The 12992-nt window shown below is 56.0% G+C and overlaps 1 protein-coding gene across 2 annotated transcripts in view; it reads left to right on the top strand.

Moving 5' to 3' along the window:
• The window catches only part of CACNA1E (calcium voltage-gated channel subunit alpha1 E), a 119379-nt gene that overhangs the window by 27304 nt on the left and 79083 nt on the right, over positions 1-12992 (top strand). For both annotated transcript variants that reach the window (XM_050977450.1, XM_050977449.1), the window contains exons 3-4: positions 2848-2953; positions 3375-3514. In XM_050977450.1, the coding sequence (XP_050833407.1) occupies positions 2848-2953; positions 3375-3514 (246 nt within the window). The remainder of the gene's footprint in view (positions 1-2847; positions 2954-3374; positions 3515-12992) is intronic.

Here is a 12992-nt window from a genome sequence, read left to right as displayed (position 1 = left end):
TATGGGAGAAAACAAAGCACTGATAGAGGGTTGTCCAGTGGCCCCCACTGGGAGGATGCTTGCTTGGCAGAAGTAAAGATAAAATATCCCTCAGCTCAGCCAGATGTTCCTGCTGTCCCTTGGGAGGTTCTTTTCCTCTTGGAGCTCAAAACCTGGCACAGCTGGAGCTATGGGGGCTGGTTTCCATGGGGCTGATGTCTCACACAGCTCTGGATGTGATAACCCAGGCTCAGCTCCTGGAGAATCCGGGCCAGAGGGGTTTGGGGAGTCACTTTTGGCAGTGACCTCGTGCTGAGGTCAGTGCTTTGGGGAGCAATTGCCCTTTAAGGCTCGGCCACATTGGACAGGGCTCTGAGCATCCTGGCCTGGTGGGGGGCATCCCTGTCCATGGCAGGTTGGAATGGGATGGTCTTGAAGGTCCCTTCCAGCTCAAACCCCTCCTTGGTTTGCTGATATCTGTTCACCCACTTGCTGGAGGTGCAGCAGGAGCGTGGTCCTGTGCAGGGGTGGGACAGATGTGCACTGTCCTCATGCTTTCAACCAGATGTTGTGGCCTGGTGGTCCTGAGCCCCCCAGGCCCTTCTGAGCAGGGTTCCCACGCTGCTGCAGTTGGGTTTCCCACGGGAGCAGGGGCTGTGGCAGGGAGCAGCGCGGGATGCTGGGGCGGACAGACGGACGCTCTGCGCCGTTCCCACACTTCTCCTCATCTAGGCAAATGTGCCTGGTGCCTGGGGAGCTGCTGCCCCGCCCCACTAACACGCTGTTTGTCTCTTAAGCCGGTGCTAATTGCTCGCAGACTTTCAGGAAAATGCTACAAAAAGATCCCGAATAGGCTGGTGGCGCCGGGCCAAGCGCCGCGGCCAGAGGTGGGATGCAGGGAGAGGACTTTGCTGGAGCCCGGCAGGGAAATACTCACTCGTGTTGAGCCTCAGAGGAAAACTTTTGGAGTCTGGCCCCCCTCCCCAAGCGCAGGGAGCTGCTCCTGCTCCGTGCCTGGCTGGCTCTGCAGCCTCTCTCTTTGGGTTTGCCTCGAACGCAGCAACCATTAATTTCACTGAGTGGCTTTTTAAATGCCTTGGGTGTATCTTTCCTGGCTCTTCTTCCTGCCTGGGTTAAATACATCCCAGCTCCCACGGGATCTCCCTGGCTGCCTCTCCTGGCCATCTCTCTGGGGAGGTTTCTGTGCCCATCCCTGCTCCTGCCTTGCCAGCGTGCCCAGCGTCACTGGGCTGGGGTCACTCCATGCTTTCCCTTTTGCCATGCTCATGGTTGGCACTGAGGTGTCTTCTCCTGCCCGTGGGCTCAGGGCCACTGGGTGAAAGCATTTGTAGTTAGTGGCCAAAAGATGAGTCTGGAAAAGACAATCACCCCTTTTCCCAGAGCTGTTGGACACCTCCTTGCCTGAAGCATGTCAGCCTGAGGGTGTTGTGTATGGAGAAGCCTGGTGTGGTGGGGAAGGGCTTAGCCAGCTTGGGATGGTGGGAGTGTGGACGATTCCTTCACGGGCAAGTCCATCCCAGGTGGGATCACATCCCCTTTGCACAAGGGGAGGTGGCAGTCCTCCTCTTGGGTGGCTGCTGGTGCCCGTGGTGACAGTAATAGAGCTGTTTTGGCAAGGAGGGAGCAGAATCAGGGTGTGCTGCCTGCTGCTGTATCGCTCCACATTCAGTTATTGAGGACAGCAGGGCTTTTATTGTGAAGAATTGGGAAAGATGGATGGGAAGCTGGAAAGATATGGTCACCCTGTCATTTGGAAGTGCTTTGTTTTCAGAGCTCGGCCCTGGGCCAGGCAGGAGAGAGCTCCGTGTCCCTGCCTCCATCTCCCATGAATCAAAAGGCAGGAGAAAGCTGAGTTTGGGGTGCTTTCCTGGGCATCAGCCTGCCCTTTCCTTCCTCAGCTCCTCAGGCACCAGCTCCTGCTGCCTCTTCTCAGGGTGGCTCCTGGAGAAGGGTTGTGTAGGACCTAGACGTGGATGTAGGATTTAGGATTGCTCATAAGGGTCCAACCAGGTCCTTTTGACAAGGTGCTGCTGCCCCTTGGGGTCTTGCTGAGCTGTGGCCGAGCAGGGATGTCTCCACAGGGCGTTTCCACCCTGCCTGAGCTGAAGCTCAGCCCCAGGTGCCATCAGTGCCTGGAGCTGCAAATGCTCAGCCAAGTGCTCTGCAGCTCCCAGTGCCACCTGGGCTCAACCTGCTGCCCACAGGGTGCTTGGCAAGGGCACAAGGTGGACTGATCCAGGTCAGATCCCCAGGACTTCCAAGGGATGCTCTGTCCTCTTCGTGCTGTGCAGGTGCTGCATCCCGTGGGGGTGTTTTAGGACAAGGGCTGCCCGTGCCTTGTGACACCTCCCCTTTCTGAGCCCCATCTCCTGCTGATGGGTGGTGGAAAAGAGCAGGAAAACAGGGACGTGCCAGCCCTGGCATGCCAGGGAGAGTGTGCCATGCCAGGGAGAGCCTCCCTGACCCTGCCAAGGACCATGCCAAACCTTCTTGCAGGCAAAGCTCAGCCTGGTTGTCCCGCTTCAAACCTTGTGTCCACCTTCTGGGGCTCCTTGCACGAGTAGCATCTCTCCCATGGGAGTTTTCATGCCAACAAAGATGTCCTGTGAGCTTGGGGAGGAGGTGATGAGGCCCAGCAGGTCTGCAGGGAGGAAGGTCCTGGGGGGCTCTCACCCCTCTTATTTCCAAACAACACCGAGGTGGGCTTCACCCTCCTGCCTGGGGGCAGCGTGTGTGGATGTTCTTGTGGGGAAAGCAGCACCAGTGGCTGAGCAGGTGAAACCAAGGGTGGGCTGGAGGGTTGGGGGGTGTCACCCAGCTCTTCTCTGCTCCTTAACTCCCCTCCACTCCCTTCGAGTACATGATCCTGGCGACCATCATTGCCAACTGCATCGTGCTGGCCCTGGAGCAGCACCTCCCCGAGGATGACAAGACACCCATGTCACGGAGATTAGTGAGTACCCCGTGTCCCTCCCTCTCTGCTGGGCTGGGGGCTGAGCCAAGGGCAGCCATGCAGTCCTACCAGGCAATATCTTCTGATTTTGGGGTGGCCAGACAGGAGGCTCCCTCTGGGACTAGCTCCTCCATCCTTCCTGGGGCTGCTGTAGCATATTCCTTCTCCATGGAAAGGGTTCAGGAAGGTTTAAGCCCCTTAAAAAGGGGTAGGGGAGGACTGGGCAAGCTGAGCATGTCATAGCCACCCTCTGTTTATTTCTGAGGTTGCTGCTGGCTGAGAAAGGGTTGGGAAAGCTCCCAGAGGAGATGATGGGTCTGGGGGAGGTGGGATGGGACACGAGTTGGGTCAATGTGAAATGCCTGGTGCTCTGTTTGCTCAGCCTCTCCCCCTCACTGGGTCACTGATTTCACTCTGGCAGGAGAAGACAGAGCCCTACTTCATTGGGATTTTCTGCTTCGAGGCTGGGATTAAGATTGTGGCCCTGGGGTTCGTTTTCCACAAGGGCTCGTACCTGCGCAACGGCTGGAACGTCATGGACTTCATCGTGGTGCTCAGCGGGTGAGTGCTGCTGGGGGCCACTGCTGGCCTGGGCTTGGGGGCTCCTCCTGGTGAGGACACGAGCTCCAGGATGTGGGGAGAGCCCCTGGTTTGCTGATGCCTGTGGTGTTGTGTTGTGCTGATGAGGGAGGGGAGGATGGTTGCTGGTGCTGGAGGTGCTGGGTTGGCTTTGCTGTGGGTGTTGATGGTGGGACAAGGTTCCCTGGAGGGGCAGTAGGGCTGGCTCTGAGGCCACCATGTCTGGCTTTCGTCACTTGCTGGTGGCCTTTCACCCACCTGAATACAAGGCAAGGTGAGGACAAGGTGGTGGCATGAGCTGATAAGCAACTGGATGTGATCTGGGAGAGATTCTGGTCAAACCCTACATGGGGAGGGGGGAATGCAGAGTGCTTGCCTTCCAAAGCACTTTCCAGGCTTGCCCTGGTGCTGGAGGTTTGGGAATGAGGTCTGGGTAGGGTCACGTTCCCAGGAGATGCTGCTCATCATCCCAGCATGCAGCAGGGGTGCTGGGGGTGGTAGCACACAGAGCTTCACGTGTGCTGCTCGTGTCACTGGTGGTGCCACCTGCCAGGGACATGGCCCAGATTTGAGTCCTGCTTGCCATGGGCTGGGCTGTCCTGGTGACACAGAAACAGGCAGGGGCATTTGGGCTCGTGTTAGCCAGCCCTGGAAGTCAGCTTGAGCAGAAGCCCAGCCAGGGTGGCCCCCCTGGGCCCCTCTCTGTGTGCAGGACAGGTGGTGCCTGGATTGTGGGTGATTCTTTTTGCCTGCTGATGGAAACATGATGCTTAGATGAGCTGGTTTGATGTGTACAAACATCTGTTTGATGCGTACAAACAGCTGGAGCCTGGGGGTCTGTGTGCTCCATGAGCTTTGCTGGGCACAGAGCAGCTGCAGGTCTGGCAGGGAAACTGAGGCATGGCGACCAGGGGGTCTCTACAGAGCTTCCTGCTGCACAGTCCTGACTCTTGGCTTGCAGGCTGGTGGCACCATGTGGGATGTGACACCTGCTTGGGTGTTTGGAGGAGGAGGGGGAAGGCAGAGCCTGCTTCTGCTGGGGTGTGGTGGTGGGTGCTGCTTGTCCGTGGTGGAGAGGTGCAGGGTGGGACTGTGCAGAGGAGGCTTGAGGAGAGCATGGCTGGGGACGTTTTGACTCCCTTGGTCCACTGGGGACCTGGATGGCCTTGCTGGGGAGTGGGACCACGTCACCTGGGAATGGAGGGTGTGCTGGTGGGTGTCTGATGGACAGCAAGCAGGCGGCCTGTGGGAGGTGCAGCCCTCGCATGGGAGGCTGCCGCTCTGCCACATCTGCAGAGTGACTCATGGTTCAGGTTCTGTGGCTCCTGGGCTGGGCAAAGGTGCTCACATCCCTGGGGACAGGTGCTCACACCTCTGGGGACAGCATGAGACACATGTTGGTAGCAACAAGAGGGGCTTTTGGCCCCACTGGGCTGAGTGTGCAGGAAGCAGCCGGAGGGCTGGGAAATTGCCATCACCTGCATCCTGACCTGGGCATCCTTGGGGGTGTGGGCCCAGGGGCAGCACTGGGCTGGGAGGAGGGCTTCACCAGGGCCCTCTTCCTGCCCTGCCCACGGCTCTGGGCTGGCTGCTGTGCCCGAGCAGGTGCTGAGTCAGCGCTCAGCAATCACTCACTGGCAGAGCCTCTCCAGCTCCCCTCGGTGCTGGGCTGAGCCGGGCCCCGTGCCAGAGAATCAACTGTCCATGAAGGGCTGCCAGCACCGTGCTGCCCACCCCAACAGGAGGTGGCTGTGTCCCCCCCCAGGACTGCCAGTCACGGGGTGCAGCTCTCCAGGGTCTACTTCCCCACCATTACACCCCTGGTGTTTGCTCAGCAGAGTGGAACCAAGGAACGCCCCTTCACCTGCTGGCTTGTCCCCAGCACTGCCGCCTCACCGACCTGTTGGGGCAAATCCTGTCATATGGTGGGTGGAGGAGGCAACCCATGGATTTTCACCCTGGGCTGGCTTTGGGGTCACTGGGATCAGCTGCAGCAGGTCACGGGCTCCTTCTCACTGTTCATCTCCTGCCTCTGCCCTGCGGTGCTGCCAAAGCTGCTGCTCCTCCGTGCCACGGCTGCGCCTCCCATGCAGGAAACTCTCAGCCTGTTTAATCCGCTGAATTATTGGCAAATTCCTGCAGCAAATAATCCTTGGCTGGCAAATGACTTGCAAACAGCTTGTGGGAGAAGGTTTGCACTTGGCGGCTCGTTCCGTGTCGGTTGCGTAAGGCGGGCGGGCGGCGGAGCCTCGGGATCGCCTCTGCGGCTCAAACTTTCTGCTTGGCAAATGTGAAAGTGTCTGGATGGAGACTGGGGAGATTTGGTGGCCGTGGGGATCTTGTTGTGGCCTGCTGAAAGGTTCTGGCTGTGGTGGAGGGGGTGTAGTGATCGGAAGTGCAGGGTGGTGCTTGCCTCAGGGTGTGCTTCTGGGTTTGGATGGTGGTGCATCCCATGATGGGCCAGAGAAAACATCCATGTGAGCAGGACCCATCCCAGGATCCGATCCAGAGGGAGCCAACACCACAGCCACTGGCCCTCGTCCCTCCAGTTGTGACACAGGGTGTTACTGCTCCTTTCTGGACTGTTTTTTTTGCCATGTGTCTGATGGGAGAGGTCCTTGGTGCAAATGCAATCATTTTTTGCTGTGTAATTGATGGGAGAGGTCCTTGGCAGAGGTGGCATCATGGTCACAGACACCATGCTGGGATTTCTGTGAGCAGTGGGATTTTCTTCACCCTCTCCCTGCTGGAAATAAGCCTAATGAGGGATTTCTCCCATGAGTGGACTCCTGGGACCTTGTACAGGAGTGGATGGCACTGACTTGAGTTCAGCTGGTGTTTGCTTCTTCTGTCAATAAATCAATTTTTTTTTTCCATCTCAGTGGAAATCAACACCCACCTAAAACTCCCTGATGCTAAAGCTTCCACTGGGGAAGTAATAGTCACATTTGTAAACCTGCTCTCTTTGTAACCTGTGGTTTCCAAATCATCATTGCTGCCTGAAAAAACAGCCAGTTCTCCCCCAGCTAAAAATAATTTTATGTGAAAGTGTGCATATAATATCTTTACTCATTCTGAGGCAGAGCCAGCAAGGGGAACATCTGCATTTCCCCTGGGGTTTGGGGGGGCTCACCTTGTCTCTGTGAGAACCAGAGCCAGCTGAGTGCTGAGCCTGGATTTGGCACCTGCTTGATGCAGTGTGACCTGGACCAAAAGGGAAAATGGCTCAGAAATGGTCAGAAAGGGCAAGGGAAGGTTGGTGACCTCTTAATTGGTGGTTCTGAGAAAGTGAGGCTGAAAGAGCTTCAGCCACCAGCAACTGGAGCATGAGCTCCCTGGATGCCATTGGGAATAGAGCACAAGGACCCTACAGCTGCCCTGCTTTGTCCTGCACCCTACGAGATGGAACAGGAAGGGTTAAACTCCCTCTGCAAATATCCAGGTGGGTGTGTGCTTCACACACACCGGTGCCTGAGCATTATCAAAGCACCACTGGCTTTTTTTTTTTTTTTTATAGCAGCAATACAATAACACGTGAGAGGTGAAGGGGTGGGGGAACACTGCTCACAATGGGTGAAAAAAATCCAAATGTGAATCAAAAGGCCCTTGTGAAGTTGTTCTGCTCAGGAGCTGGGGAAGCAGCCACTGTAAAAGCTGGATAAAAACACCAGGGTCACTAAAAGGCAGCTCTGCTGTCAGGGTTTTTGGGAGGGTTTAACAACCCTCTACACCTGGGTGCCTTTTGTGAAGCCCTTGGGCACGGTGGTTTTCATTAAAGGGTTTTGTGGGGTGGAGCGTGGCCAAGGGAAAGCAGGAGTGAAGGATTGCTGGCACTGCCTGCCATGCCCTCAGCAAAGCCAGAGCAGGAAAGCCTGGCTCTCCAAGTCCTGTCCCAAAGCCCAAGCAGCAGCTGAGAGCCTGGTGTCTCTCTCTGACCTCCCAGGGAAATCCTGTGCATGCTTGTGCCCTGATTCCTCTTATGGCTGGTGGGAAGCAGGATGGAATCATTCCAAGGAAAGTGTTCCCTGCTGTGCTGCAGGGCTGCAAGGTGAGCCCAGGGATGAGGAGGGCAGCTTGGCTTTTTTGCTGGCTTTGATGCTGCCTGGATTTTGAGATGACTGCCCGGAGCACCCCCGTGGGAGAGGCAGGAATATTTTGCCCTCGGGTATTTAGTGCACCTCACACAACCCCAGTTCTGTGTGTTTGGATGCTCTTTTCAGTCTTGGAGTTCCAGAGATGGAAGGGGGATCCTTGAACAGGCACTGGCAGCAGCTGCACCAGGGAATATTGAGGTGCTGCATGCCCCGGTGGTTTGGGGTGCTGGCCCCACAGGTGTGGGAGCACAGCTGGGCTGGGAACAGGCTCTTCCCACAGCCCCACACCTGCATTTCCATAACCCAGGGAGTGCAGGGCACGCCCAGGCAAGGAAGCTTGGGGGAGTGGATAAGAGAACAAGTGGATAAGAGTAGCTCTGGAGAACAAATGTGGAATCAGAGCACAAGTGCAGCATCCTGACATGGTTATCTTGCTGGAGCCTGAGCCCCTACAAGCAGTGCTGTGCTATAGGGATAAACCTGCAAACAGACAACCCCAGGTACAAAACCCAGCAATACTTTGATCACACCAGACAAGACTTTTCTCCCCCTCTTTCCTTCTTTTTATTTCATGAATGTTGGCAGCATCCAACCTGATGCCTGCCCCCTTTCCCAGCTCTTTCCCTTCAGGACAATTAGTAAAATGTTCAGTCTTTCGTTTGGATGAATAATTAATTTCCCAGCTTGGTGAATGATTCATGTACCATATGCCATGGCCCTGGGACCAGCACCTCACACAAAGGGCAGCACAGCTTCCCTGGCTGGGTCAGGGGACAGGCTGGTGGGGAGGGAAAAGGTTTCCCCTTGCTGTAGAGATCCCTGGGACGCCTTGTGAAGGCTGGCCTGGAACAGAGTTAAAGAATAAAGTAGGGATTTATTAAGAGGCTTCAATGGATCCACCTTGGACAGCACAACCCAAAATGGTCACAAAATGGACAACAGGTCAAAGGGCCTCTCACTTTGATAAGTTCTGGTCCATTTGCATATTGGAGTTAATTGTCCAGTTAACAGCTTTAGCCCATCAAGTCCCATCCTGCTTGTTTTTCACTCTCCAGCCCACATTGTTTGTGCTCTTGGGCTGAGATTTGGCTCATTTGTCCTTGGTGCCCAGCTGGAGCAGGAATTGTTTTGTCTCCCTGCTCTGTGCACAGAGCTCACCATCCACTCATGTGAAGCCCAAACCCACACACTAAAGCAGCCCAGAATGTGAAAAAACATAAAAGCTCAAACCTGAGGCATCCCCTGGGCAGGCAGAGCTGTGGCTCTGGCTTTGGGGGAGCCAGGCACCCCCTTCCCCCAGCCCAGGATCCGTCCCGCGTGCCGCTCACGCGATCCCGGCTCCATCCTCCCCACCCCGCTGGTTCCCTGAAGCTGCAGAGTGAGTCAGTCCCTCCCACGAGGCTGCTGGTCCCCGGGGGGCACTGCCTCCCCTGCCAGGCACCCCTGTGCTCCCCAGGGGCTCCTGCTGCACCCCGACACCCTGGCAGAGCTCCTGCTCTGGGGGATGCCCTCATGAGCCTTCTTGGCACTGTCACGAGCATTGCTCTGGGAGATGGGGTGGGTTCATGGCCTGAGGAAAGGGGGTTGTTCCCTCCTCATCCTCGGTGAGAAGGTGGGCTCACACAGGTGGGTGCCCTTGGGCCTCCTCCCCCTCCTTTGGCACGAGCTCAGACAGGCCCTGCTGTGATCAGCCCTTGCTGTTCTCTGCTTCTCTCTGGGGCCAGCTCTCCTGTCTGCTCTCAGTGGCTTTAGCTTTCCACCAGGTCCTGTGTGTGTGCAAATGCAGTTTTATCAGCATCCTCTCGCCCTGCCAAATCCTCCATCTGCTGAGAGGCAGTGTGGGGATGGAGGAAGGAGGGAGATGTGGGGTTTGGCCATCCCACAGGGTCTAGGACGGGGGATGCTCCCTCATGCCCCAAATCCTGGGGGCTTCTCCAGGAAGGGGTGGCCTTGGGGGACCATCTCACCTCCCCAGATCAAAGGCTGGAAAAGGCAGATTTTGTCCTTCAGCCTCATCACACTGCTCAGGGCTCAGATTTGTGCCCATCCAGACCTCTCCAAGCTGCTGGGAGGGGCAGGAGCTGTGCAGCAGCTCAATCCACCTGGGTCACAGCCCCGAAACCCAGAAAGAGCAAGAGAAGGTGGTGGAGGCTTTGACGTTGCTCTGAACTGTGCCAAGGGCGGGACTTGGCCCTGGTGTCCCTGTCCCTTGGTGTCCCCAAGGCTGTGCTCTGCTGTGGCATCCTCAGAATGGGTGGCCTGACCCCGCTGGCCCTGCCTCGAGCCAGGCTGGCACCCAAGGGCTGTGAGGATGTCCTGCTGCACATGATGCTGCCTGCAGAGAGGGCAGGGATGGATCCACCCCATTGATTCCCCCCCAAACAGGGCAGGAATGGGGGAGCTCATCAGGTAACTCACTTTCTGTGAGCTGTTTGACCAGTGTATTAATTATGAAGTAGTCTCCCTCATAGAGTCAGGTGGCAGTGCAAGCCTTCAGGGGCCTTTCCACTTAATTATAAATATTAATTTGCATGCCAGCCAGCACCCTGCCTGCCCCAGATTTTGGGCTGAGATTAGTCTGTCTCAGCCTATGCCTCTCTCCACCCAGCACACCCTTTGCTGGGACAGTTTGTGTGAGTTTTAGCAGTGGTCTCCGAGGGGAATGCCTGGAGGGGGCTCAGTTTGGGCTCAGGGCGGGGTGGATTGAGGGTCAATCTGGTGATTTGGGGTTCAGCCTTTGCTTGGAGTCTCTGATGTGAAGCTCTTTGCAGCGTGGCCTGGGCTGTGTGTGCTGTCCCTTAGGGCTGAGAGCTGTGGGTGGGATGGGATGATGATGATGGGGATGGGGATGATGATGATGATGGCAATGGGATGATGATGGGGATGGGATGGGATGATGATGATGGGGATGGGATGATGATGATGGGGATGGGATGATGATGGGGATGGGAGCCAGTGATGCACAGGCACAGGGGCCATGATGGCTGCTGCAGAGTGGGACAGTGCCTGAATTCAGTGTTGGCTTACAAGGGCAGCGTCGTCGTCGTCGAGCATCACTCGTGCTTTATTCTTCACGGTCCCAAAGAGCTGGGAATCCTTTAAAATGAGATTATTCTTGGGGCTTTTTTCCTTCTTTTGACCCCTGGGGGAAGAGATCTAAAGGTGCAGGTCCCCAGCTGGAGGCGAGGGGGTGTTCCCTGCTGTGAGCTGGGGGCTGAGCCCGGCTCTGCCCAGCCCCAGAGCCCGAAGGTGTGGTGGCCCCAGCAGGAGCTTGCCCTCCTCCCCAGAGCCTCCAAATAAATAAAATCAAATCATCATCCTGGTTGCAAACACAAAGCAATGGATTATTATTTTTTTTCTTCTCCTGAAAGAGTGTTTTTGTCTGCTGGTGATTGCTCACTATTCAATTATACTTTGGGGGATTAGCATATATTTCCCATCCTGCCTCCTCTCTCATTTACATCCTTCCAAAAGCTCCTCTCTGCTCTTTTCTCCACCTGAAGTCTCTCTTCCCCCTTTCCTCAGAAGTAAAACTAACCCCTTTGCCTGGGTGACCTATAAAAACGCCTTCACTTTTTTTTTTCCCCTTCTTTTTTTCCTCCAGTACATATGATGAAAAGCATGAGATCATTGGGATTTTTATAGCCTAAATCTGGCAGCTTTTTTCAAATAACTTGGATGGTGAGATGTAATTTTAGTTTGGGTCCTTGCCTAAAAATAAAGAATAATTATTAGCACATCAGACGTGGATATTGTAAGTGATCGAAAAGGGTTTAAATTGTTCTACAGATACCAGAGCTGCTGCCCTGTGGCAGCACAAAGGTCTGTCACAGCCCGAGTCCCATCTCAGGAGCTGTGAGAAACCTTAATGCAGAAAGTTCTGGCTGATAGGGTTTATAAAAAAAATTAATAAAAAGCATGGTTAGAGGGTTAATAAACAATTGCCAGGTGAGATATGCTGGATTCTGAAGGTGTGTTTGGAGCACTGGATTTATAATCAGCAGTGATGTCTGTGCCTACCAGCAAAGCCTGGCTATCCAGGAGAGGGGATGTGTGTAACTCCCAGCCACAGAAGGGCTTGGGAAAGGCAACCAGCAGCCAGGCTGGCATGCCTGGAACCTTGCTTTGCTTTTCCCAGCTGCTTTATTAGGTGTAAGGGTGATGTAGGGCTGCTCAGCCCGTGCCCAGAGGCTCTGGGCTGGCTGGGAGCAGCTGCTGAGTGTCCTGGTGTCTCTGCCCTCGCTACCTGCAGGAGGATGTGCAGGCACCTGTGCCACAGCAGCGGGTCAGCTTTTTGTCACCGCTCGGGTGACAGCTCCGAGTGCCACCGCCTCGGTCTGGTGATCTGTCCAAACCTCCTTCCCAAAGAGCTCGTGATGTCCCCTGTCCCCCGGAGAGGACAAGGAGCATGTCACCTTGCATGCCACAGAGGAGTCCCATTCTTAGCAGCTAATTTAGGGCGCGGGGAAGGAGTGCCCTGGAATCGCCCGAGCCTTGCCTGGAGGCTCAGCGCCAGAGCCCTTCAAACAAATCTGGGTTAGCCGAGGACTTTGCAGCCGGGCGCTGCTCCTGCCCCGGGGCCGGAGGAGGGGTGAAGCTGTCAGGGTTCCACCTCTGTTGGTGTCACCAGTATTGAGAACGGGATGTGCCTTGGCTTGTCTGGCCCTTGGTGCAGAGCCAAACAGCAGCACTGTGGTGTTTCACCCCAGACACTTTTGGCCATGGCTGGGTGGCGTTTCAGCCCAGACACTTTTGGCCATGGCTGGGTGGTGTTTCACCCCACAGACACTTTTGGCCATGGCTGGGTGGTGTTTCACCCCACAGACACTTTTGGCCATGGTTGGGTGGTGTTTCACCCCAGGGACACTTTTGGCCATGGCTGGGTGGTGTTTCACCCCACAGACACTTTTGGCCATGGCTGTGTGGTGTTTCACCCCACAGACACTTTTGGCCATGGCTGGGTGGTGTTTCACCCCAGGGACACTCTTGGCTGGCTGGGTGCTGAAGTTGGGCACGTGGGGACAAGTCCAGGAGTGCAGGAGCTCTGGTGGTGGTGGGATGGAGCCTCCTCCTGTGGAGGGGCTGCTCCTTGGGTTTCCCTCTGTGGATGGTGAAGGAAAGGAGTCCGTTCTGATGGAGGGTTTGGATCCAGAGCTTTGTTCTGGCCCACAGCCTCTGAACCCAGCACCAACTCCAACAGAACTCCCTTAACCACGTGGGTGCTGATCCTTTTAACCCCGGGGAGAGGGCAGGGAAGGGACAGGGAGCCACTAACCAGGCACAGGAGGGGAGGTCTCAAGGGGCAAAGGACACCTGGATGGCCCAGTGCCCCCCGGGGGTAGAGGGCATCCTTTGAATCTGCCAGT

The sequence above is a fragment of the Serinus canaria genome, chromosome 8 (genome assembly GCF_022539315.1).
Source record: "Serinus canaria isolate serCan28SL12 chromosome 8, serCan2020, whole genome shotgun sequence".
Lineage (NCBI taxonomy): Eukaryota > Metazoa > Chordata > Aves > Passeriformes > Fringillidae > Serinus > Serinus canaria.
Note: the sequence above shows the minus strand (reverse complement) of the source record. Positions and strands in the feature narration are given on the sequence as shown.